Below are 21,829 nucleotides of genomic sequence, written 5' to 3'. Positions count from 1 at the left end.
AGATGTATTCTACATGTCTCAATAAACAGTTGTATGTGAATTACCTTTCTTAATCGGTATTACATTTATTTTTTAGCTTTCACCCTTCACCCTTCACCAGTTTCACCAGTTTCACCAGTTTCACCAATTTCACCAATTTCACCAATTTCACCAATTTCACCAATCTCACCAATCTCACCAATTCCACCCCTTAAACCCTTTACCTTGAACGTTGTCGTTGTGTCTGCGCGGTTTCTTCTCTTTTCCTCGGGCGAAAGCATACATCGATTCGCTGGAACGAATAGTATAGAATAAGAGTACGCACCAACGATGAAAGCGAACAAACAGTCTCGAATAGTTGAAAATTCGTGTATCGCTTCTACCGTTTTGCCTATTTCATCCCCCGTTTTCCCCTATCAATTTATTATTCGTCTATTCATCCGTCTCGCTCGTAAGATCCAAGCGACCTCTGCTCGCGAATGTCAGGGCGTGTTGAGGCTGACTAGACCAACGTAAAGTGCAATGTCTGTTTTCGGAAAGCTAGAAAGATCAAGGACTGCGCATTCGAGTCTGTAGCAATGCGTCGCGCGTTGCCACTCTGCTCCTCGTAACCGTGTTTCGGTTCGCGTATCCGTTCGAATGCAGAGTTTCTTTCTGTTCGCGTCGTTTTCTTCCCCGTATCAATCACGCGACTTTTCCAATACGAATGTTTTCGGTGGTCGAGCGAATAGCGTGTAACCGGAAAAGGGACAGGTTGCGCGCGTTTCCCGCTTACTCTGTTCGAGGGTGGTTTATCGCGTCGCGCAGTTACCGCAGTTTACGTCGAGTGCGGTTCTCGTTGTGTCGGATGTTCGAGGAACCTTGACAGGATACGACAGGATTCGACGATCCGCAAGGATACTCGGAATAATCGTGTCGCGTTTCAAGCTGTCCGAAACATCGATTTCTCAAGGTACGTATTCTAATATCGGCGTGTACAGAAAATCCGACGATAGAACGCGACAGAATACGACGCGGCACGAAACGGAACGAGACGAGACGAGACGAGACGAGACGAGACGAGACGAAACTGAACGCGGCTCGGCAGTTTAACCCCAGTCCATTTGGCGCAACGCGGGAGGGTGGTAACGCACTCGCGGTCTTCCTACTATTTTCTAGCACATTTCGGGACAAACGAACGAGGGAAGAGAATGTTGGCCGTGACGCGGCGACTTTTCTAGTCGAGGAAAGGTACGAGACGAGGAATCGAGCCTCGAACGGTAAAAGCGTTTTCGTTAGGCGTTTCCCGTATCTCTCTGCGTATCCGAGAAGGGTCGCGAATACCCGCGCCTTCGGATCGGCTCGTGGAAACGGAACAGTGACCGCGACGCGTTCGCAATCTTGATTCTCGGTCGACGCGTCGAGAACACCGGAGGGGCATCGCGGGAGAGAGGTTAGTCTGGATGCGCGTTGCTTCGTACATCGGTGTGCAGAGACGTTTGTCAACGACGGAGCGCTCCGTCTATTGACCATCGGCCCGTGTCTCTGCGCGTTTCTCCGTCTTTCGAACGAATCGACCCGGTGTCGAGGCGAATTCTCCGGATTTCCCATCGTTTCCGATATCGACTCGCTCCGAAGCGTTTCATCGAGAGATATATCGTTGCTGGAAACGACGCGACACCGGGTTCCGATACTTGTGTACCGAGAAGAAAAGGGGGTAGCGGCGGAGGATCGAGGGCGTGGCAAACCGTGGGGCGAGCGACGACACACGCGGTCGAACCATTTTCTCGGAGAAACAACAGAGTTTCTTCGTTCGAATCGAAGAATCCTTTATTTCTCCCGATCCCATTCTCCGTTCCCCGTGTTCCACTCGCTCTCTCGTATTCTCTGGTATTCTCTTCTCCTGTGCAAACGTCGGTCGTAACTGGCAAGTATAGGAGGTGATTACGAAGAAACGAGAAAACGGTGTGCTCCCAGGTTGCCGATTATTAACCCGAACCCTCGATCGGTACGATCGATGCGCGATCGTCGCGTTAGATTCGATACCGATAGAAGGGGGTGGCGATACGATAATGTCCCGTACACACGCTAACCGCCTCTGTTTACAGATGATCTTCGGGGTTGACTCGATCTATTCTTGCCGTGCGTGGGCCAGAGATTGACGATATGGTAAAAAGCATTGAAAGTTTCTAGAACCGAGTCGACGAAACGTGTAAACGCAACGTGTGTGTATTCGTAGGATGCAGTATGGCTTCGATACTCTGGCACACCTCTGGGATTAGTTTGGTCTCGCCTGCCTTTATCCTGATCTTGCTACTTTGTCCTCGCAACAGTACAGGTTCGTAGTAAGAATAGTTTTTCCACCGAAGAGAATCGAATCGACCGACATTTCTGCCGATTTTCAGAGTGCGATCAAAAGTTTATAAGTACACCGGACGGTCCAGCAAATGGAACTTTTCACGCTCCGAACTTGGTCAATCCCAAAGGAGAATCCCGGCAATGCGTCTACACGTTCCTCGCCGGTCCTCGACAACGAGTGGAATTGGTTTTCACTTCGTTCGGACTCCGGGGGACCCCACCCGCGTGAGTTTCTCCCTATTCTTTTCCCTATTGTAGAATGCGATTAACGCTAATTGTTTTCGTCCGCAACAGTGGAGTCGCGGTTGGAGAATTGCCCGCGTAAGTTTCGACACGATCTCTCTCTCTCTCTCTCTCTCTCTCTCTCTCTCTCTCTCTCTCTCTCTCTCTCTCTCTCTCTCTCTCTCTCTCTCTCTCTCTCTCTCTCTCTCTCTCTCTCTCTCTCTCTCTCTCTCTCTTGTATCGACGACACATCGATCTCGATCGATCCGACACGTTGAATGATTTTCAGTTGCTCGCACGAGTACATGGACTTGTACGCGGAAATACGCTCGGAGAACACTACCAAGTTGATAGAAACACCGTTCGGTGGACGCTACTGCGGCCCCATTCCTCCTCGCAGACGCATTTCCCTTTATCAAGGAATTGCCTTTAGTTTCTACACCGACAAGAACATCACGACTCCCAGCCTCTTCGGCGGTAGATACACGTTTATCAATGCCTGTACGTTTTCAGTTTCATTCCGTTGCGTTTCTTCGCGTTTCCTTTTCTTTCGTTCCGCTTTGTTTAATCTAGAATACCCTCCAGTTCCCGCCAGTTCCCGCCAGTTTCGTTGCCTGCCGTTTTCTTTTTCAGTCGCATCCACGACTCGAAAATCTGGCAAAAATCCCTAAAGTAAGATTCGTTTGCAGCTGAATACGAGGTAGGAACGCCGGCTCCCAGTACGCCGTGTTCCTTCACGGTAAACTCGGAAAACAAACGTAGCGGTAACATATTGTCTCCGACATATCCGGGCACGTATCCGAAGGATCTTACGTGCACTTATCAATTTATCGGGACGCGAAGCCAACGGGTGCGTCTCGAATTTCGAGATTTCGACTTGTACTTTGGAGGTCCACAGTACGTATACTCTCGTTACGCGTCCTAACCCAGACACACTATATATATATGTCTAGATATATACTCGAAAAGATTCTGAAACGAAGCGATCTGTGTCGCGTAGCTGCCCCTTGGACTATGTTAAAGTGTACGACGGCTTGAACGCCACGTCGGCCGTAATTGGAACGTATTGCGGCCAACAAAGGAATTTGGTCTTGTATTCGTCGGAGTCTAGCTTATTCGTATTGTTCGTTACGCTTCCACGCACAGCGAACACGCAGAATCGTGGGTTCAAAGGAATCTTTGAGTTTTCCGAAAGCTTCGTCAAATTAGGTAAGTCGAAATGTTTTGCTCGGTGCCGATCGAATTCTCGCTGTCGCGTGTCCGTTACGTTACTTTTCGTGAATTTTCGTGAATTTTCTTTCCTTTGCTTTCGAATAAATACAAGTAGTGGCCATTGGTACGCACACAAACACGAACGAACAGAAACGCGGACGGCATGCCGAAAGACACGGACTCTCTCCATTTTGGACAAGTACACGAACCCAGAGCTACACACGCTTAATGTCAGATCCGCAAAAATAAGTAGTATCGTTTGTTAGATTAATTTAGACACAGCTGTTGATGCATATGTTTACGCGTGCGTACGTTGTACGTGTACACGGTCGTCTTTGTCTACTCAGACTTCATAACCGCTTACAAGGGTGAGCACATCAGGGGATCGGAATGCGATCAGAAGATTTTAAGTCGAAAGGAGACCACCGGAAACGTCGTTAGCCCAAACTTTCCATACCCGTACATACCGAAAGTGGTGTGTCGGTATTTCATTTATGGAATGCAAGATGCGCAACATCTGGAACGTGTCCGATTAGAGTTCATCTCGTTTAAGATACCAAAAAATAAGACGATAGGAGAGTAAGTGTGGCTAGAATTCTTAATCGCAGCTAACTAACAGATGCATATCGTGTTGTTTGTTGCGTCCTTTATTATCGTACATGTGTACCACCGCCGTAGAAGGGCATCCCACTAAACTGGTCGTTTTCCTTGTTGCATTGCCTGCTCGGCACTGTTAGTTCGTCGTGCACCGATGGATATCTGAAATTGTACTTGAAAGGGCAGGAAGCCACGGATTCTTACGATAAATTCGATTACGAGTTGTGCGGTCTCGAGAGTAGTCCGAGCCAAGTAGTCAGCGACGGACCGCGACTAGTGATGGTCTTTAGTAGCGGCGAGTCGCAAGGACAAGGATTCAAAGCCCGGTAAGAGAATCGGAACTCTCTAGAGAGACATCTTTGGAGAGAGAGAGAGAGAGAGAGAGAGAGAGAGAGTAACGCGTCCGTGGTTTGCAGGTACGTTTTCGAAACGGAGTACAAAATACCGGGTACAGCGGCACCGGACGGCAGCTGCACGTTCACCTATCGCAGCTCCTCTCGAAAGAAAGGAGACTTTAATTCGCCGCGACATCCCAGCAACTATCCGAGCGACACGAACTGCACCTACTTCTTCTTGGCGACGCCCAACGAACAAGTGATTTTGATATTCGATTACTTTAAAGTTCGAACGAAAAACACGAACGTGACGGACGGCCATTACGGGTAAGCGAGCAGTGAGAGGCGCACACGCACTCGACTCGATGCAACTCTGCGTCCACGTCCGAGTCTACGTTTACGCGCCGCATTCGCAACGAATATTGTCGCGTTCTCAGGATCGAGACTTGCCAGGACGATTGGTTAGAAATATACAACATGTATCGGGACAATACGGAAAAGTTGATAGGCAGATATTGCGGCAGCACAGCTCCTGGCCCCGTCGAATCGAATCTCGGCGCTCTCGGTTTAAGGGTTATTCTGCATTCGGATTCCGAACTGGTTTACAGCGGCTTCAAAGCTCGTTACACGTTCGAAGTGGCCAAACCTATATTCGGAGGTACTGCCCGGTTGCGGCAGAGGAGACGGTGGTTGTGTGGTGTGCCCATGCCGGGGGCGGCACCGATCATCCCTTTCCCTCCACCCATTTTTTCCCCTTTCTAGTATTTTCTTTTGCTTTTCCCCTTGCAGATTGCGGATCGAACATAAGTAGCCTAAACTACGGCATCATCGCTAGCCCGAACTTTCCGAACAAGTACGACGGACCGGCAAAGAATCATGCTAGCAAGACGTGCAATTGGTTCATAAGAGTTGGACAGAATCAGCGAGTGGCGTTGTACTTTGAGCTGTTTTCGGTGGAAGGTGATCAAGCAGGTAGTAGAGGTCGTCGAGCCGCGTAACCGCTTTTACACACCACTCTCTACCTTTCTCTTCGACAACTCACCACACTTCCATCTTCCCTAGTCCGTGGCTGTTCCGCCGCGGTTCTACGCGTATGGTATTCCGCGTCGACGACGCCCGTCGAGCTTTGCGGCGTTAAAGCGTCGAACGTCAACTGGACTTATCTGTCGGAGGATAATAATATGCGTCTCAGGTTGGTTACAGATTCTCTTCGATCGGTTTCTCTCAAAGGTGCACTCGACTTTACTTCTATTCCGGCGTCCTCCAATCGTGATCCTGTTTTCGCTTTTGCACTTTCTTTCAGCTTTATATTGGCCGATAAAGCGATAGGGCAACAGGGATTTAGAGCAACGTGGACCGAAATAAGCACAAACACCGATTGCCAGAATCAGTTCTTGTGCAGCAAAAGTAAATACTGCATTGCAGAATCGCTTCGATGCAATGACGTATATAATTGTGGTCCGGCTGATACTTCGGACGAAGAAAACTGTAAGTTTCGTAAACGTTAAAAACACCGAGAACAACCACTCCTCGTAGGTCGAGTGGTTGATTTATCGTTCTCCTAGTTCTCCTTGTACTTGTTCTTCTTCTTCATTTTTCTTTTCTCTTTTCTCTTTTCTCTTTTCTCTTTTCTTTATTTCCTTGTTCCCCGCCTTGCCTCTCTCTCTCTCTCTATCTCTCTCTCTCTCTCTCTCTCGCCCTTCCGCCCTTTCCTTTTCTTCTTCTTCTTGTTCGTCTTCTTCTTCTACTTGTTCTCGTTCGTCTTCTCCCTACCTTCCCCGTTCCCAACGCCCTCCGTCCCTCTGTGTTATTACTGTTTCTGATTTTTATTTATAAACACTCGTATACACATACACATGCACATGCACATGTACAGGAAAATAAAAGTGCGCGTACACGTGCACATACACTCCCAGACACAAATATATATATATATATATACACACAGACACACACACACGCACACACACACACGCACACGCACACGCACACAGTCACACACTATTCTCAAATTTGACGAATATGTAATGTGTTTGGATCGTTGAATAGATGCCATATTCGAAATTTCTCCAAACGTATTCTTTTTTTGTACGTTAATACCTCGAAGAATCGGAACCCTTATATGTATATGCATGTGTACGAGTACATACACGCGAGTGCGATTAATGCGATAAACGGAGAAAGTTTGGTATGTACCCCGAGTACCAGGGGGCTCGTAAACTCGTTGGTTTCCACGATGCGGGAGAATCGTATTGAACGTGTTTTGTCGGACTCGATCGCGCACCGTACGTTTCTTAAGATGTAACCGCTACGATCTGTAACATCGAGAAAATCAGTCTTGACGATACGAAAGAAAAAGATAGGAATCGTGGTAGCATTCGAAGGCAAAATATTTACAGAATTGTAATATATTTTTAGGTAAGTAGTATGTAGTTGTACGTAGAGATGGAAGAATGAAAGGATCGAATGGATGAACAACGGTGTGTGGTGTCGCAGGTGCAGCATCAGCCCCGTTGTCCCCAGCATCGGCTGGAGCCTCTGCCATGCTTCTTCTCTCTCTGTGCTTTGCGTTCGTGCCAATCTGAGCCCTTCACGAAGCTTGCGACGATCCGGCATGCTATGATCTCCCCTGTCACGTGAGTTCACTCACAGTATTGCACACGTATTGTATTTAACTCTCGAACGAACCACATATATATATATATATATATATATATATATATATATATATATGATCAATGATCCGTTTTGATTCACCGTCGTAAAGCAGAATAATTATTCGCCCAGTGAGTTGATTACCCGACCGCCCGACTCTTTCGACATCGAACCACCTGGATCCTAGATTATTACTATCCGTGAATCGAATCAGAACACGCATGACTCCGATAGAATCCTCTCTTTCTCTCTCTCCCTCTCACTCTCTCACTCTATCTCTCTCTTTCTGTTTTATTCCTTGTCCCTTTAGCTCTACTTCTACCTCTACTACCTCTCTGTTGCTCTGTTGCTCGGTTGCTCTGTTGCTCTGTTTCCTCGTGATCCTACGTTAAATTATCTCTTCCGCAGTCCTATACTCCGTCGTAAGATATATTCTGTACCGTGTCCTTTGCGCACGGCAAGAGATCCAACTTTCGTTTCGTTCCTTTGAAATTTCAATTGGTCAACGATTACCGCACAGTAGGTTCATTTGAATATTACTTGGGAAAGGGTAGTCTGTGTAACGAACGCTTTGCAATCGTACGAGTCGAGATAAGATTTGAAAACCGCCGAACTTGTTTCCGTTGGACGATTGGAGAGAGGGGTTCACTGGGAGGGAGGGAAACGAGAAGAGCTTGAAAGCGAAAAGATAGATTCGTATTTGACAAAGATCGATTGCGTTTCAGGTAACATGGAAGTTGCACGGACGGATAGTTACGGCGTTGTCGCGGGTTACGCTGCGGGCGTGGTACTGATTGCACTGATCGTATGCCTCTTTTATCACCGTAAACTAAAGAGACGAGTTCAGACGGTACACCTCGACGACCTGCGTCAACGCGTAGACACCACTCACGGATGTTACCATCGCGAGAATCTCCTTCATCGTCATCACCATCATCACCAACATCTTCATCGCCATTACCAACATCAGCATCAACATCAGCATCAGTTTCCCCATCATAATAATAACCATGATCATAGTCATAACCATAGCCATCATCATTACGATTATGCTCAACATTCCGATCAGCATCAGCATCACCTTCACCAGCAACAGCATCGACAACAGCAGCAGCAGCAGCAGCAGCAGCAGCAGCAGCAGCAGCAGCAAGAACAAGAACAGGAGCAAGAACAGAAGCATTATCATTGTCATCGACAGCAGCAGACTCGGAATCACAAGGATGGTATTCAAAGTCCGAGATACCGTTTGGTCGGGTCTGCGAGTCCAACGAGCGATTGCGAAGCAGAACAAATCTGTGCCGAACAGGCGAGTAGTAGCCAGGACAGTGTGTGAAACTTACCTTTCGAACGATCGAACTCGTTCCTCTCTGTCTTTCGATCGACCGGTGGAACGGTAGCATATCTCTCCGCGAAAATAAGAGGTGTGTATCCTGAGCTAGAGAGGGAGATCGCAAACATGTATTTGCCTCTGTTCGAAATACACATATTTTAAGCAACGATCCGTTAAATTAGGTGTGCGTCAAACCGCAGGGTGACTTCATCCATCGCGAGTTTCCTCGAAACAACAAAACGGGCCGAGCGTCGCGAAATTCGTTTGATCGTTCGGTTCCGTCGAAAAGACCGCGAGAGATTTTTACGCCGATGGATTTCTTTGGCTTTTAATAATCGTTTCGACGACCGTTACGAATATAAATATGTAACAGCGACCGCGACCGCGATCACGCGATATTTTCATAGGCTCGAGATTGTCGTTAGCCGTTCTATGGAATAAAGAAGATCGATAGAGGAGAAGAACCAACGGTGCGAGAGCAAATTAGCGCGAAAGATCGTGCACGGATGTCGTAGAAAGGTATCTCGCGCGCTGTTTCCCTTTTAATAACTCTCTCAAAGCTGAATACGCGATAGAGAAGAAGAAGAACAGAGCGTTACGCGCGACACGCGCGACACGCGCGACACGCTCACAGGCATGAAATTTTGCTCGGTGAGTCTCTTCGAGAACTCGACGAGAGATGCTGTTTCCAGACCATATTCTTTACAGTGTATACAAAACGTTTTATTTTACAATGGGATATAAAAGAATACAAATCGTTGCGGTTAATAAGAGAGTATGGTTCGTTATAAAATTCTTTTCATATCCTTTCGATTCGATTCTGTGGAAGAGAAGATGTGTACGCGTGCGAGTGCGCGTGTAACGACCACTCGAAACGAGTATACACGTTTTAGTTTTATCGCGATAGCATCGCTGCATCGATTTATCGCGCGCAAGTTACTTGGATCAAGATTCGACGTTGCGTAACTGTTAACCGTTCGTGAATTTATACTTGACAATTGCTTGACCGGAAAACGGAAGATGCGGAGAGAAGGAAAGGGGGGCGGGCGGGCTTTCGGGCAGGATACAAGAGAAAAGAGGAAATCGGAAAAGAAATAAACTATAACGTACAATCGCTACGCTGATACGAATAAATATGGTTCGGTGTATAGATCTCTTTGAAACTGCGGTATCGCGCAACTGAATCGTTGCCGTTCGCGACACCGTTATTCTCGATTAAATGCGCAACTCCGGTTTGCCTCGCGAACGGAGCCGTTTGCATTATACATATAAATACGCGTTTAGTATAAAACTAGCAAGATACGAGATATCGCGCATTATGTTCAACCGTAGAGAATTTGATTGAAAAGGAAAAGGCGGAAAACATACCTATGCTCGGGGTAGATACATCTGGTAGGATTATCGCAGGTTGTTTTCGTCAGTCTTACATTGGAGAAAGTTAACGGTGTGAAAACGTACACTCTCGGCTTTTTCTGGTTGAATCGAGGCGAGGGCTCGAATAAAGAACGAAGAAGGAAGAAGGAAGAGGGAAGAGGGAAGAGGGAAGAGGGAAGAGGGAAGAGGGAAGAGAAAAAAGAAAAAAGAAAAAAGAAAAAGGGGAAGATTATCTAAGGAGCGACGTGGTCGGGATTAGACTTGGACGTATTGTTCGTCGTCGGTGTCTCCGTTGCTGATCGGTTCCGTGGAATGATGCAGTTGAATCCTCTCGTAATCGGCGCTGTACAAGCGTTTCTTCACCTGTTCGTACCCGTCTAGATTCGGATCGGACTGAAATCCGTGGACTTGCTCGTAGGGTGGTTCGTCGGTCCGGGCGACGGTCATGTACTTGACGCTCTCGTAATTGGGATCGCCGTGATTCACGGACTCGTAGTTGGGATCGGTGTCGCTGTCGCCCGGACGGCAAACCGACGCGTAATTCGGCTCTCCCGAGTCGTGCGGCATGCTCTCGTAATTTGGCTCGGAGTCGGTATCGTGGTCCGTGTCGATCCTTCTGCGCAGCCTGACCTTCTCGTAGCCCGGATCCTCGCTGCTGGCGTTGCTCGCCTGCCTGTGCTTCAGCGGAAGCGCCGCCGCGTTGTAGCTGCTCGACAAGTCCACGGTATGCCGCGGCCCGGGCAGGGCGTAGTTACCGACCACGCTTTCCGCGAAGGAATGCTGCCGAGTCCGAAACGACTCGTAATTCGGATCGCGAACCAGCGCCGATCGGTTCGCCGGATTCTTTTTCGAAGGATCGGAAGCGACCGCCTCGTAACCGTAGTCGAGACTGAACTGCGGCTCCTTCGACGAATACGGATAGGAATCGGCCGTGTTTTCGCCGTCCAGTTTGATCGGTTTCGACGAAGCGTCCGCTTCCGCGTGAACGTTACTTCCCGTCGATTTGTTCGACAGAAAGGAGCAGCCGGGAAAATCGAGCTCCTTTCTCTGCGCTTCCATAGAATCGTGACTGGACCAAGAACTTCTCTTCGTTTCGACCGCATTCGTTTTTCTAACTACCGCGTCCGCGACCGTCCCCCCCGTAATCATATTTGCATTCGCGTTCGCGGTCGCGGTCGCGTTCGTGTTCGCATTCGCATTTGTATTCGTCGTTGTATTTTTCATTTTATTCGCATTGGCGTTCGTATTCGCAACGGTGTCCATGTTTGCGGCTGTGCCTGCGTTGGCACAGGTACACGCGCATACGGCCGTACTCGCGTCCGAGATCGCAACCGTGGCTGCGATCGTGCCCGTGTCCATGCCCCCCGAGCCCGCTAACCCGGCAGCGGCAGCAGCGGCAGCAGCGGCAATAGCGGCAGAGGCTGGGACGCTAACGACGTCTTGGTGTAAACCGGCAACGAAAGAACTCGGCTGCGCGTCGTTTTGCTCGTCCGCCTCTTTCTTCTTTTTCATCACTTTCGCGTACATATCCTCCAAGGATTTCCCATTTAGCAGAGTCGATTTCAAACAACGGTCCTCGGTCTTGCTGCTGGTGGCTCTCTTGTCGATCGAGGCGTACATATCCATCGTTCCTTCCGGCGGAGGTGGCAACGGAGAGTTGGCTTGACGTTTCTCCGGCTTGGGCGAACCAGGATTTACGATGGAACTGTTTGCGCTCGAGGACGAAGCTACGACCAATGCGAGACGATCGCGTGAATATTTCGAACTAGGAAACCGTGTAAGTCAAAGTTACTTTCGAGCCACAATAACGCGACTCGTTCGAAGGTTGCTTGAGCGAACAACAACGACAACGACAACAAATCGGTTTACCTTGCCTGGAGTGTGCGTGCGCCACGTGACGCAAGCTATCCACGCTCGGCGGTTGAGGAGCAGCGGGTTGCGTTTCGTCGGAACGAGAAGGAGTTCGCGGAAACGAGGACGACGAGGACGGTTCCATTTGCGTGGTTCGTTGCGTCTCCGTAGCTGTCGGTTGTATCTGAGCGTACGTTTCGCTCCCGCTGGTGTACACTTTGTCCTGTTCGTCGATCGCAGCATACATTTCGTCTGGATTAAGCGAATGCAAAATATTAAGCGTATCTCGTAACGGACAAGAGAGAGAGAGAGAGAGAGAGTGATAGTAACGCGGGGGAATTGAGCGTACCCGAGTCATCCGATACGGTCGCGTAATGAGGATCCGTCAACGGTCGTCCCGACTGACTCTGACGACAGATCGTCTTCGTCTGCGCGATTATGTTGGCGAGCGGCTCTCTGACGCTTATACTGGTGTATCCTTCTACGACAAGACGTAGATTATTATTAGCGTTCAAGATTGGATTTTCAACGGGCATTGTTCACTTACTCGAGTCTTGAGAATCGCCGCTAAAGTGTTGCTGCGGACTAGTCGGTTGAGCTTGAGGTTGTCCCGATCGAGACACCTGCAGCTGTGTCTGCGACTGCGGCTGCGATTGCGACTGGGACGATTGCGATTGCGATTGCGACTGCGATTGCGACTGCGACTGCGAATGCGACTGAGTCACCGGTAACAGCATTAAAAGCGGCGGCGTCATGTACGGTAATTCTTGATTCGCTTGCACCCCACCCGAGATCGCGTTTGCCGCTTGAATTTCGTTGCTGCGAGAACCGATGATGTCGTCGGAGAGGAGCGAATTGTGCGAGGACGTCCGTCGAGTTCTAGGCGGAGCAATCGGATTCGCGCTGCCAACTTGACTCGTCGATGCGCTCGATTTCTTGGTGTCGATCGTTGACGGAACATTGCCTCTGCAACGTGCGCAACCATTTCAACGACGCGTCGACGCAACGCGTAAACAATTTTCGGACAAATTCTTCGTTATGTCGAATGCTCGACGTAACGTCGTCGTTACCTATTCAACTGACTAGTCTCGGTCTTCTGAACGTCTTGAAGTTGAGCGTAAGGGTGCTCGACTGGAACGAACGCAAAAGACACTTAAGAACATAATGCACACGCGGAAGCTTGCCTATTCTGTAATCGTACCATTGTCCGAACCAACGGATACAAATCTCGAGTACTGACGAATAGAGTTCTCTCTGGTCGAACAGTTTTGTTGCAAAGCTTCTTGAGTTTGCTGTTCGGCGGCCTCTTCCTCCAATCCTGTATCCGATACGATAAAGCGACAGTTAACGAGACACGGATCAGAGAATAAGGACTTATCCGTTGAAATTACCTGCGTCCTGTACGGTGACGTACAACTCCGAATGATCGGCAATCGTTTCGGTGGTCTCGTAGATGTCTTGAGACTCCGATTCGACCATGTCCTCGTGTCTCTTATCTTTTGGTATATCCGGAAGACTTCTGTTCGCGCCGATTGTCCTGTGCGTAACCGAGTGGTGAATAAGTATCAATTTCGAATCGAACGACGCGTCATGGAACACGACGCGATCTTACGGCAAACGAAAAGAGAAAACCTTTTTCCGCCGGCAGTCTCGGTAACATCTTGCGTGGCTGCTGTGCGGCTCGAGGCGTCGTTTATCGGGATTCCAGCAAAATTCTCGTTCTCCGGACTGTTCAGCGTTACCATACCCGCCAGGCCAAGAAATTCGTTTCTGCCCGAAAAACAAGTTCCACGCGTATGAACTTAAACATTTTCAAAGGTATAGGATCGATAACGATAATTACTTGGTGTCGCTGCGCCGACAGCTACAAATGCAAGCGACCAGAAAGCCGAGAAACGACAGTAAAGCTCCAACGGATATCACCCAGTAACACCAGGCATCTTCATCCGAAAAAGGACGTATCATGTTACGTTGTAGTTTCCCTCGTTCCTTCTGTAAAACAGAAATTTTAGAAGTGATCCAAGCGTGGATTAAACGATCAAGATTACCTACAAATTAAGTCATGCTTCTGTACGGACAACTGGTAATACGATATTCTTGCTGGAACCACGTACGCGCTTAATTTTTCCATATAGCGATACTTGTTCCCTGTCATTAGAGGAAAGCTAATCGGATCTCGAATCTACCGCGTACGTACAACAACAATCTTGGATCGCACCTGAAAAATCCAATTTCATTCTGTCCTTGTTACTTTGCTCTCGCTTGCCAGAGAATTCTCTCGCGTGCTTTCGTTACATTTTAAACGATCGAAACGTCGTTGAAATACATCTCTGAGAGAACCACGAATCCGATTCGCAACGTCCGTTGCGACGTTTAGCTAGCCGAGAACGCGTGGCACCATCGGAGAGCAGACATTTCGCATTGTTTTCCGTGTAGAAGCGGTTTTCGAGGAATGCCTTGATCGCCGATACGGAAAACTATATCGTCGAGAGAGCCGGAGACGTTGCGCTCGAGAAAATGCCAATCGCACTCTGTGCGCGCACTGTCGTCGGAGTTTCGTAAGAATCCTATTGAAAACTGCAAAAGGTCTTTTTCTTCGCGTAAAAACGCGTAGCTGGTGTTGCGTGTATTACCGTGAAAATACACCGCACATTCTAGTATATGACATATCACGATCGGGAAATTAGGTTATCCGTGCACATCTCGAACGTTACTAACTGTGTCTATTGGCCAGCATTGCCAATCGACGCGCACAATCGATGGTCTAATTCCAGGGGTGTCAAACTAGGAGTTCGCAAGTTAACTAGAGCGACGCTAGTAACCCCTATAACCTCTGCTCGACGAGCTCTGCCGATAGATGGAAATAGCTATGGAGAGGGGAGTGTCGCTAGAATGGCCATCCAGCGACGACTAATTTTTCTCAAAAAATATTTATTCGTCTATTTATTCGTCATTCTTGCTGCTGAGAAATCAACGAGGATCGAATTTCTTTAATAATAGACTCGATACACGTCATACTTTTATCGTTCAAATATATATATACACCAAACGCATCGCGATTGTCGTTAAAACTTAAACTCGAGTAAATATACATGTAAAAAAGTTTGATTATCACTGAGAAACCTAAAATTCTGAATTATCGATAACGTAGAGGTCGCCTAGAGACCTAGAGAAATTACGCGACACGCAACGTACCCGTATCTCGAGTCTGTGTCGTTAATGGCCAATTAGTACGCGGTACTGCCGCCTCTTGGTTAAACGACGCAACGACACCGCGGCGGAATTTGAAATCCAGGAAATTTGAAAAGGTCGGGCGGCGAGGCGCGTTAATGACACCGAGAAGAGAGAAAGGTTCGTTCGAGGGGCAAACCCTGAGGAAATATTTGCACCGTGTATTATCACGGTCGCGACGAATTTCTAACGAAAACATAAAAGTGATAAAAAGTGGATCGCATGTTTCCCGAGCCGATTATATTCGCGATACAGAGGACGCGTGCGTGAGTATTTATGTACCGTATATTTTGTATGCGCGTGTTTCTAGGTAGGTATATGTATACGCTTGTAATAAAAACGTTTTTCGTTAGAAGGTGTTGGTTAGAGTGTCGGAAGAAGAGACGCGTTTCTTCTCGATTGGTACACGACACGTCGCTAGAGCTGAACGGGTGTGTTCAGGAACGAACCGAGCTAAACGAATGTAACGAAGTAATCTTGTAACGTTCGTTCGGTCGTCGTATCGTGGATAGGAAAACTCGTGTTCGGAACTGCTCGGACCCCGAGAGCATTTGAGAAGGTGAGCGCGGTAGCGGATTCAAACGAAAAGAATTATCTATCGCATTTGGTGTCTGTGGGACAGGAAACGTAGAGAGGTATCGCGGCAGCGTCGCAATATCCGTAAAACTGTTGGGATTGCGGGATCGACTGTGGCGGCTGTTGCTGCGCGGACGAGGTCAGAAGGGTGTGCATCAGATGCATCGGCTGCACGAACGGCATCATCTGTATCGGCGGAGTCGATATCGAGGCCGGAAGCGGCGGCGGCGGCACGCCGTTGCCCCGATCCAAGGTGGATCCGTTGTAGGAGCCGAGATACAGGTCGTGGTTGATTTTCCCGGAATAAGCGCTGCCCGGTCTGATCATCGAAGCGTCCTGAATACTGGCCGCGGCCATCCTCGCGTCGTCCGTCCGATTGGACCATCTCAGGCGACAGATACAGACGACGATCACGATGGTGGCTATAAGCGCGACCACTCCGCCGACGATGCCGATGATCAAAGTGTCGTCGGTACCCGAACCGCTTCCCACGAGACCAGTCTCGAGCACGCGGTCCCGCTCGTAGTGTTTGTTTCGATCGTTTCGAACGGTGGGCGCTACCGTCCAGATGATTTCCGGTTCGGTGGCCATCGAGGTCCTCGACGGGAAAGCCGACGAAGCGAGAGTGGTGTCGACGAGCGGGCTGGTCCGACGATTCGCGCGTTCGGTGTCGTCGTCGGTGTCGTCGTCGGTGTCGTCGTCGGTGTCGTCGCCGCCGTCGTCGATGTCGAGCTCGGGATCGCGATCGTCGCGATCGTGGTCCGAGGCGGTGTCCGAGTAGGAGACGTTGACGCGGGCATGGTCGGACGACGATCGGCACGAGAGACGGTGCTCTTCGAGGGCGGTGAGCGTCGAGCCGGCTAAACGAGGGGGCGAGGCGCAACGAACGCCGCTCTCGACTCCGCGCTCGAGCTGCAGCGCTTTCAACCATTTCCATAGTTGCCTGGCGTCGCAGCTGCAATTTATCGGATTGCTCTCGAGACCTTTCAGATCGACGGTGCCGATCCGTTCGTCGAGCGCGGCGAGCACGTGCTTCGATAGCGTGGCGAACTTGCTGCCGGAGACGTCGAGCTGCAGCTCGGTGGAACGAGGCACCGGGAAGAAGAGGGCGGCCGGGATCGAGTCGACCGAGGTGTTCCTGAGAGCGACGGTCAGCCTGGGCACGCGGACGCCGACCAACGAGCTGGACAGCACGTTCCGCAGCCTCTCGCCGCGCAGAGTGAGCTCTCGCAGTCGAGGGTGCGCGGTGATCGCGAGCTGTTCGTTGCCCACCGACGAATCCTTGATCTCGACGTCCAGCGACTCGAGATTGCGCATCCCCTTCAAGATGCCCTGCACGTCGAAGTAGCCCAGCTTCGGGTAGCCGTGGGCGGACAGGGAGCGAAGCTTGAGCAACGGCTTGAACGCGTTCCTCTCGATTCTCGTGCAGTTCGGCAAGTCGGAGATGTCGAGGAACCGCAGCGCGGTCAGACCGTCGAAGCTCGTCTCGTTGAGCAGGTTCGCGCCGTTCCCGGACACGTCGAGTCGCCGGAGGGTCGGCAACGCGCGGAACGCGCGGAACGTCGCCTCCGTAAAGTCCGTCAACCTGTTCCGCGACAGGTCCAAAGTTTCCAGCATGGTGGTGCGCTCGAGGGCGGCGGCTTGCAGCGCGGCTATCCGGTTCCCGGAGAGGTTCAGCCGCCTGAGGAACGGCGTCTCGAGTCTGCCGAGCGTCTCGATGCCGGTGTCGGCGAGATTCAGGCTACGGAGGATCTTCGCGTCGCCCAGGATCCCCTTGATCGCGTGCTCGCTCAGCGGATTGCCCGAGAGGTCGAGCTCCTTGACGTTGCTCGCGATGTCCCGACCGGACACCTCGACCATGCGATTCCGCGCCACGTTCAGCCGCGACAGGAACGCCGACTGCCTCTGCAGAGAGCCGGCCGGAATCTTGTCCAGTCGATTGCCGGACAGATCGACGCTCTCCACCGCTCGAACTCGGCTCGAATCGAAGATCGTCTCCGGCAGGGAGGTCAGCCGATTCTCCCCGAGATCGAGGTGCTCGAGCCGGAGCAACCCTTCCAGCGACCTCTCGCCGAGCGTCTCGATCTTGTTGCCGGACAGATCGAGCAATTGGAGCTGCGTGGAATTGTGGAAAGCCAGCTCGTCGACCGACTCGATCTCGTTCCCGGCGAGACTCAGCGCCCGGAGTCGCGGTATTCGAGAGAAGGCGAACTCGGTGACGCGCCTGAACGCGTTGCCGGACAGGTCGAGCCGTTCCAAGAACTGCAGCGGCCTCGCGTACTCGCCGGAGAACAGAGCCAGTCGATTCCCGGACAGATCGAGCCGCTTCAGTCTCGGGTGTATCGCGAACGCCGTCGGGGACAAGAGGTCGATCCGATTGTCGGACAGGTCGAGAACCACCAGACCGGTGCCGGTGTCGAAGTATTCTCCGGCGAATCGTTTCAACCTGTTCCCGCGCAGATTCAGCTCGTACAGGCTGGTCAGCCCGGCGAAAGCTTCGTTCTCTATGCGCTCTATGCGATTGCCCGACAGGTCGATGCGCGACAGGTTCCGATGCTGCCGGAACGTGCCCCCCTCGATTCTCTCCAGATCGTTCCCGGCCAACCGGATCCCCTCGAGGGACTCGAGATTCGACAATAAAATCGTCGGCAAGATCTTCAAGTCGGTCCTCGAGACGTCCAGAGTGGAAACGCTCGCGGGGAAGACCGGCGGGAAGCCCCCGTAGAGAGGATTCGAGCTTAAGTTCAAGTATTCCAGCCTGTGCAACCGTTTGAAGGTTTCCGGGGGAACTCGCGTCAACCTGTTCCCCGCCAGGTTCAACGAGAGCAGATTCTTCAGTCGAAGCTCGCCGATGGACGTCAATCTGTTGCGCGAAACGTCCAGTCTCGCCAACGTATCCTCCAGTCCGGCGAACGTGTCCGAGGAGATGGTCGAGAGGAGATTCCCCGACAGTTGTAGGTCGATCAAGTTGTCGAATTCGCGGAACGATTCGGCCGGTATCTCTCGCACCAAGTTTCGAGTCAACGCGAGCGTCGCCAGACCGGCGGCCGTCGCTTTGATCAGTTCGGTCGACAGGGCGGCGATGCGATTGAATTCCACGTGCAGATGAGTCAGAGACGGTAATCTGCTCAGAGCCGTAGCCGGGACCAACAGGATATTGTTGTCTTGCAAAGACAGCCATTTCAATTTCGTCAGGCCCTCGAACGACGACTCCTCGATCTGTAAAGTCCAAGAAAATCTCCCGTTAGAAAGAAGAAGGAGAAGAAGAAGAAGAAGAAGAAGAAGAAGAAGAAGTCTATTCGCGTATGCGTACCGTGCGCAAAGCGTTTAAACTCAAGTCGAGTCGGGTCAGACTGGTCAGACTGGAGAACGCGTTCACCCCGAGCCGACCGATGTTGTTGCGACTGAGATCCAAGACCTGCAGCTTCCTTAACCCCGACAACTGCGCCCCGTCCACGCTCTGTATAGACAGAAAAGAAAGCGGAAAGAAGAAAGAAGAAACGAGAGAGACGGAGCGTCGAGAGAGGCTACCGATCCGGCAAATTTTCAAATATTCTCCTCTATTGTGGCCGCTTACGGTGATCAAATTGTTCGAAATATTGAGAAACCTGAGGTCCGTCAACAGTCGCATGGCTTCGTTGGGAAATTCTTGTAGAAAGTTTACCGAAAGATCCAGCTGCAATAGATTGTACGCCCCTGAAATTGAAGGGAAAACAGCGGGCTAAGAGAATTCCTCTGGAATCGTGCGAGCAAACTCTGTTGCCGCATACCCTGAAACGCGTCGCTGTTGAAGCGGCCGAGATCGTTACGGGACAGATTGAGGAGGAGCAACCGTTCCAGTCCGAATAGAGCGCCGTCCTCCATGTGCGACAGCTCGTTGTCGCTCAGGTCCAAGCGCAGCAACGATGCTCCGATCGAGGAGAACGCGCCCCGCGGAAGCGATCCTACGGAGGAGACGGTTGACGGTCGATCGATCGCGCGCTTTAGCGTTTATACGGTATACAGAGTACGCACCGATGTTGTTCCCGGCCAACGACACCACCCTGATGGAATTCGGTCCCTTCAGGGACGCCGTCGGCACCGTCGTCATCTCGTTTCTGTCCAGGTAGAGCTGCTCGAGACTCTCGCATCCCTTGAACATCCCCTCCTCGATGCTTCTCAGCCCGTTTCCGGCCAGATCGAGCAACTTGAGTCGCTTCATGCCGTGAAATTCGTTGCTCGAGAATATCGGATTCAAGCTGTCGCCCAGCAGATTGTCGGCCAGCCCGAGTTCCTCCAGACGAGGTTGCGCTTCGAGCGAACGACTCATCAGCTTGCGAATCGAGTTGCCGGATAAATCCAACTTCCTCAGCTGCAGTCCCGAATCGAGCAACTCGTCCGGCAGCGTTTGATATCCGCTCTTTCGCTGGCTGATCGAGACGATCGGTTGGCCCCGCAGGTTTTCGATCGTGTCCCGCGTAAAGACCGCTCCATCGCAATTCAAGTCTATCGAGCGAGGGACGCCCGATTCCGTGGAAATCGAGCACTCGCAAGGAATCTGAAGATCCCGTTTGAGCTCGACGCATGGTACCCATTCGGTATGCTGGCTCGACGGCGCACCGATGCTCCGACACAAGAGAATCGAGCACGCGAACAGGTACAATCTGAAAACGACGACAACGAACCTAAACTTTGCGCCGCGATTACCTCCACTGTGTATACGTATACGTATATAGTATTCTGTTGGCTCGAATCCTGAAACACGACTATCTCTCTGCTATTCCATGTAACGGTGGTTTCGTCCGATGCGCGAACGGATACGCGCGGTGAAACCTGTTTCACGCAAATACTTAAACGACCGCGTTCCTTTCTTTCACTCGGACCGAACGGGATTTCTCGAAGACGCGCGAATCGTTCCCGCGATTATTTTCCTCTCCGTGGTCGCGCGTTTCGCGTTCGGTACTCGGTTTTGCGTTTCCCTTCGAAACTCGAAAATTCCTCGTTCCCATACGCTATCGGTTCGTTCGAATCGCTCCAACCCGGATCCGGACGGTCGATCCACACCCAAAACGGACCGAAAGTAAACTCGGCTTCCCGACGCGGTTCAACGATCCCCGATTACTCCTCTACGTGTACGCGCATACATAGATGTATATATCTGTTCTCGTGATCGGTAACTTACGCTCTGATCATATTGATTGCTCCGCGTGACAATTGTTGTTGGATCGCACCCGCACTGTTCCTATCGACCGTCACCCTTGATCCGCATTACCGTTCGTTCCGAATCCAGATTACTCGACGATCACGCACCGATCTCCTCTTCGGAAATTCTCTTCATCCTTTTCCAGATATATTCTCTACCTCTGGACTATACTCTCGGAGAGTAGCTCCTTTCTCTTTTCTCCGTTCTCCTTCCTCGTTCCTTCTTCCTCTTTCCTCCGCGCGTTCTCCGTGGCCTTCTTCCGTTTTTCGCGAGCCTCGATATTCCCTCGATCTCCGTGTCGTCGCGTAGCGGTAGTCTCTTCGAGGACGATTCGATCCGTTCCGTTCCGTTCTGTTCCGTTCCGTTCCGTTCCGTTCCGTTCCGTTCCGTTCCGTTCCGTTCCGTTCCGTGTAATCGTAAAAGCGGGCACAACGAAGCGGCGCGACACTCCTCTCGAGTATCGTCTCCTGCGATTGATATTCAAGTTGAACCTGTCGCAGAGAAAATCCGACGATGCAGGGATACGAATGGAACGCGCGCGCGCGCGCGCTTCGACATTCGGAGACTGAGAGAGTTCGCGCGAGCAGCCGTTACGGCGAGCAATGGAATATCGTAATGGACGCGAAAGAAGGTGGGGACCACGCGAAACTAACGCGTATCGTGCCCTTCTCCATGGATTTGCGAACTCGGACTCGGAGACTCGGTCTCGAGTATAACGGAGAGTTCGTACAGACGGGTAGGGGAAACGCCGCGCACCGGAATGTATACGTGAATCTATTTATTTCTATATATTCATTCATACTTGCGCGTGTGCGTCGGTGTGTTGACCATCTACGCGTTTGGTACACGCAATTCTGGGAAAAGGAGGCGAGCTCGGATGGGATCGGACGGATGTAGGAATGTTCCTTGAAAAACCTTTCACTCCCGCCATCCTCGTCGTCCGATTCA

At 50.8% G+C, this 21,829-nt stretch overlaps 3 protein-coding genes across 16 annotated transcripts in view; 1 reads left to right on the top strand and 2 right to left on the bottom strand.

Annotated features, from left to right (window-relative positions):
* The window catches only part of LOC116432461 (cubilin), a 22,805-nt gene extending 12,624 nt beyond the window's left edge, over window positions 1-10,181 (top strand). The window contains exons 1-17 of one of the 10 annotated variants that reach the window (XR_012999348.1): window positions 994-1,209; window positions 2,067-2,127; window positions 2,198-2,296; window positions 2,364-2,541; window positions 2,611-2,637; window positions 2,828-3,039; window positions 3,228-3,435; window positions 3,539-3,747; window positions 4,098-4,329; window positions 4,488-4,673; window positions 4,764-5,009; window positions 5,120-5,340; window positions 5,472-5,654; window positions 5,745-5,874; window positions 5,986-6,170; window positions 7,179-7,318; window positions 8,063-8,203. Coding sequence is in view for 9 of the 10 variants with exons in the window: in XM_076370556.1 (XP_076226671.1) it covers window positions 2,206-2,296; window positions 2,364-2,541; window positions 2,611-2,637; window positions 2,828-3,039; window positions 3,228-3,435; window positions 3,539-3,747; window positions 4,098-4,329; window positions 4,488-4,673; window positions 4,764-5,009; window positions 5,120-5,340; window positions 5,472-5,654; window positions 5,745-5,874; window positions 5,986-6,170; window positions 8,063-8,670 (2,916 nt within the window). In the remaining variant the exon portion in view is untranslated. The other 9 variants (XM_076370556.1, XM_076370562.1, XM_076370555.1 and 6 more) reach the window with 9 other exon arrangements.
* Window positions 9,600-14,679, bottom strand: LOC116432463 (uncharacterized). 5 transcript variants are annotated; one of them, XM_031989428.2, is made up of 11 exons: window positions 14,188-14,678; window positions 13,945-14,110; window positions 13,736-13,884; window positions 13,525-13,662; window positions 13,284-13,429; window positions 13,094-13,210; window positions 12,963-13,023; window positions 12,440-12,858; window positions 12,242-12,373; window positions 11,911-12,144; window positions 9,600-11,768 (listed from the first exon to the last, which is right to left on the bottom strand). In XM_031989428.2, exons 3-11 carry the CDS (start codon window positions 13,855-13,857, stop codon window positions 10,297-10,299), a joined length of 2,841 nt encoding a protein of 946 aa, XP_031845288.2. In that variant the 5' UTR covers window positions 13,858-13,884; window positions 13,945-14,110; window positions 14,188-14,678; the 3' UTR covers window positions 9,600-10,296. The 5 variants fall into 5 exon arrangements, with proteins under 5 accessions (XP_031845288.2, XP_031845289.2, XP_031845290.2 ...); XM_031989429.2 differs by having other exon boundaries at window positions 13,941-14,679; XM_031989430.2 differs by having other exon boundaries at window positions 12,242-12,370; window positions 13,945-14,679.
* A 219-nt stretch (window positions 14,680-14,898) lies between these two features.
* Window positions 14,899-21,797, bottom strand: LOC116432469 (uncharacterized). Its single transcript, XM_076370860.1, has 7 exons — window positions 21,684-21,797; window positions 20,861-21,372; window positions 19,714-20,342; window positions 19,470-19,643; window positions 19,277-19,395; window positions 19,013-19,159; window positions 14,899-18,918 (listed from the first exon to the last, which is right to left on the bottom strand). Exons 2-7 carry the CDS (start codon window positions 20,869-20,871, stop codon window positions 15,715-15,717), a joined length of 4,284 nt encoding a protein of 1,427 aa, XP_076226975.1. The 5' UTR covers window positions 20,872-21,372; window positions 21,684-21,797; the 3' UTR covers window positions 14,899-15,714.
* Window positions 21,798-21,829: the final 32 nt, after the last annotated feature.

The sequence above is a fragment of the Nomia melanderi genome, chromosome 9, assembly GCF_051020985.1.
Source record: "Nomia melanderi isolate GNS246 chromosome 9, iyNomMela1, whole genome shotgun sequence".
In the NCBI taxonomy this organism is placed as follows: Eukaryota; Metazoa; Arthropoda; class Insecta; order Hymenoptera; family Halictidae; genus Nomia; species Nomia melanderi.
The sequence above is the reverse complement of the archived record's forward strand: the minus strand, read 5'-3'. Positions and strand labels throughout refer to the sequence as shown.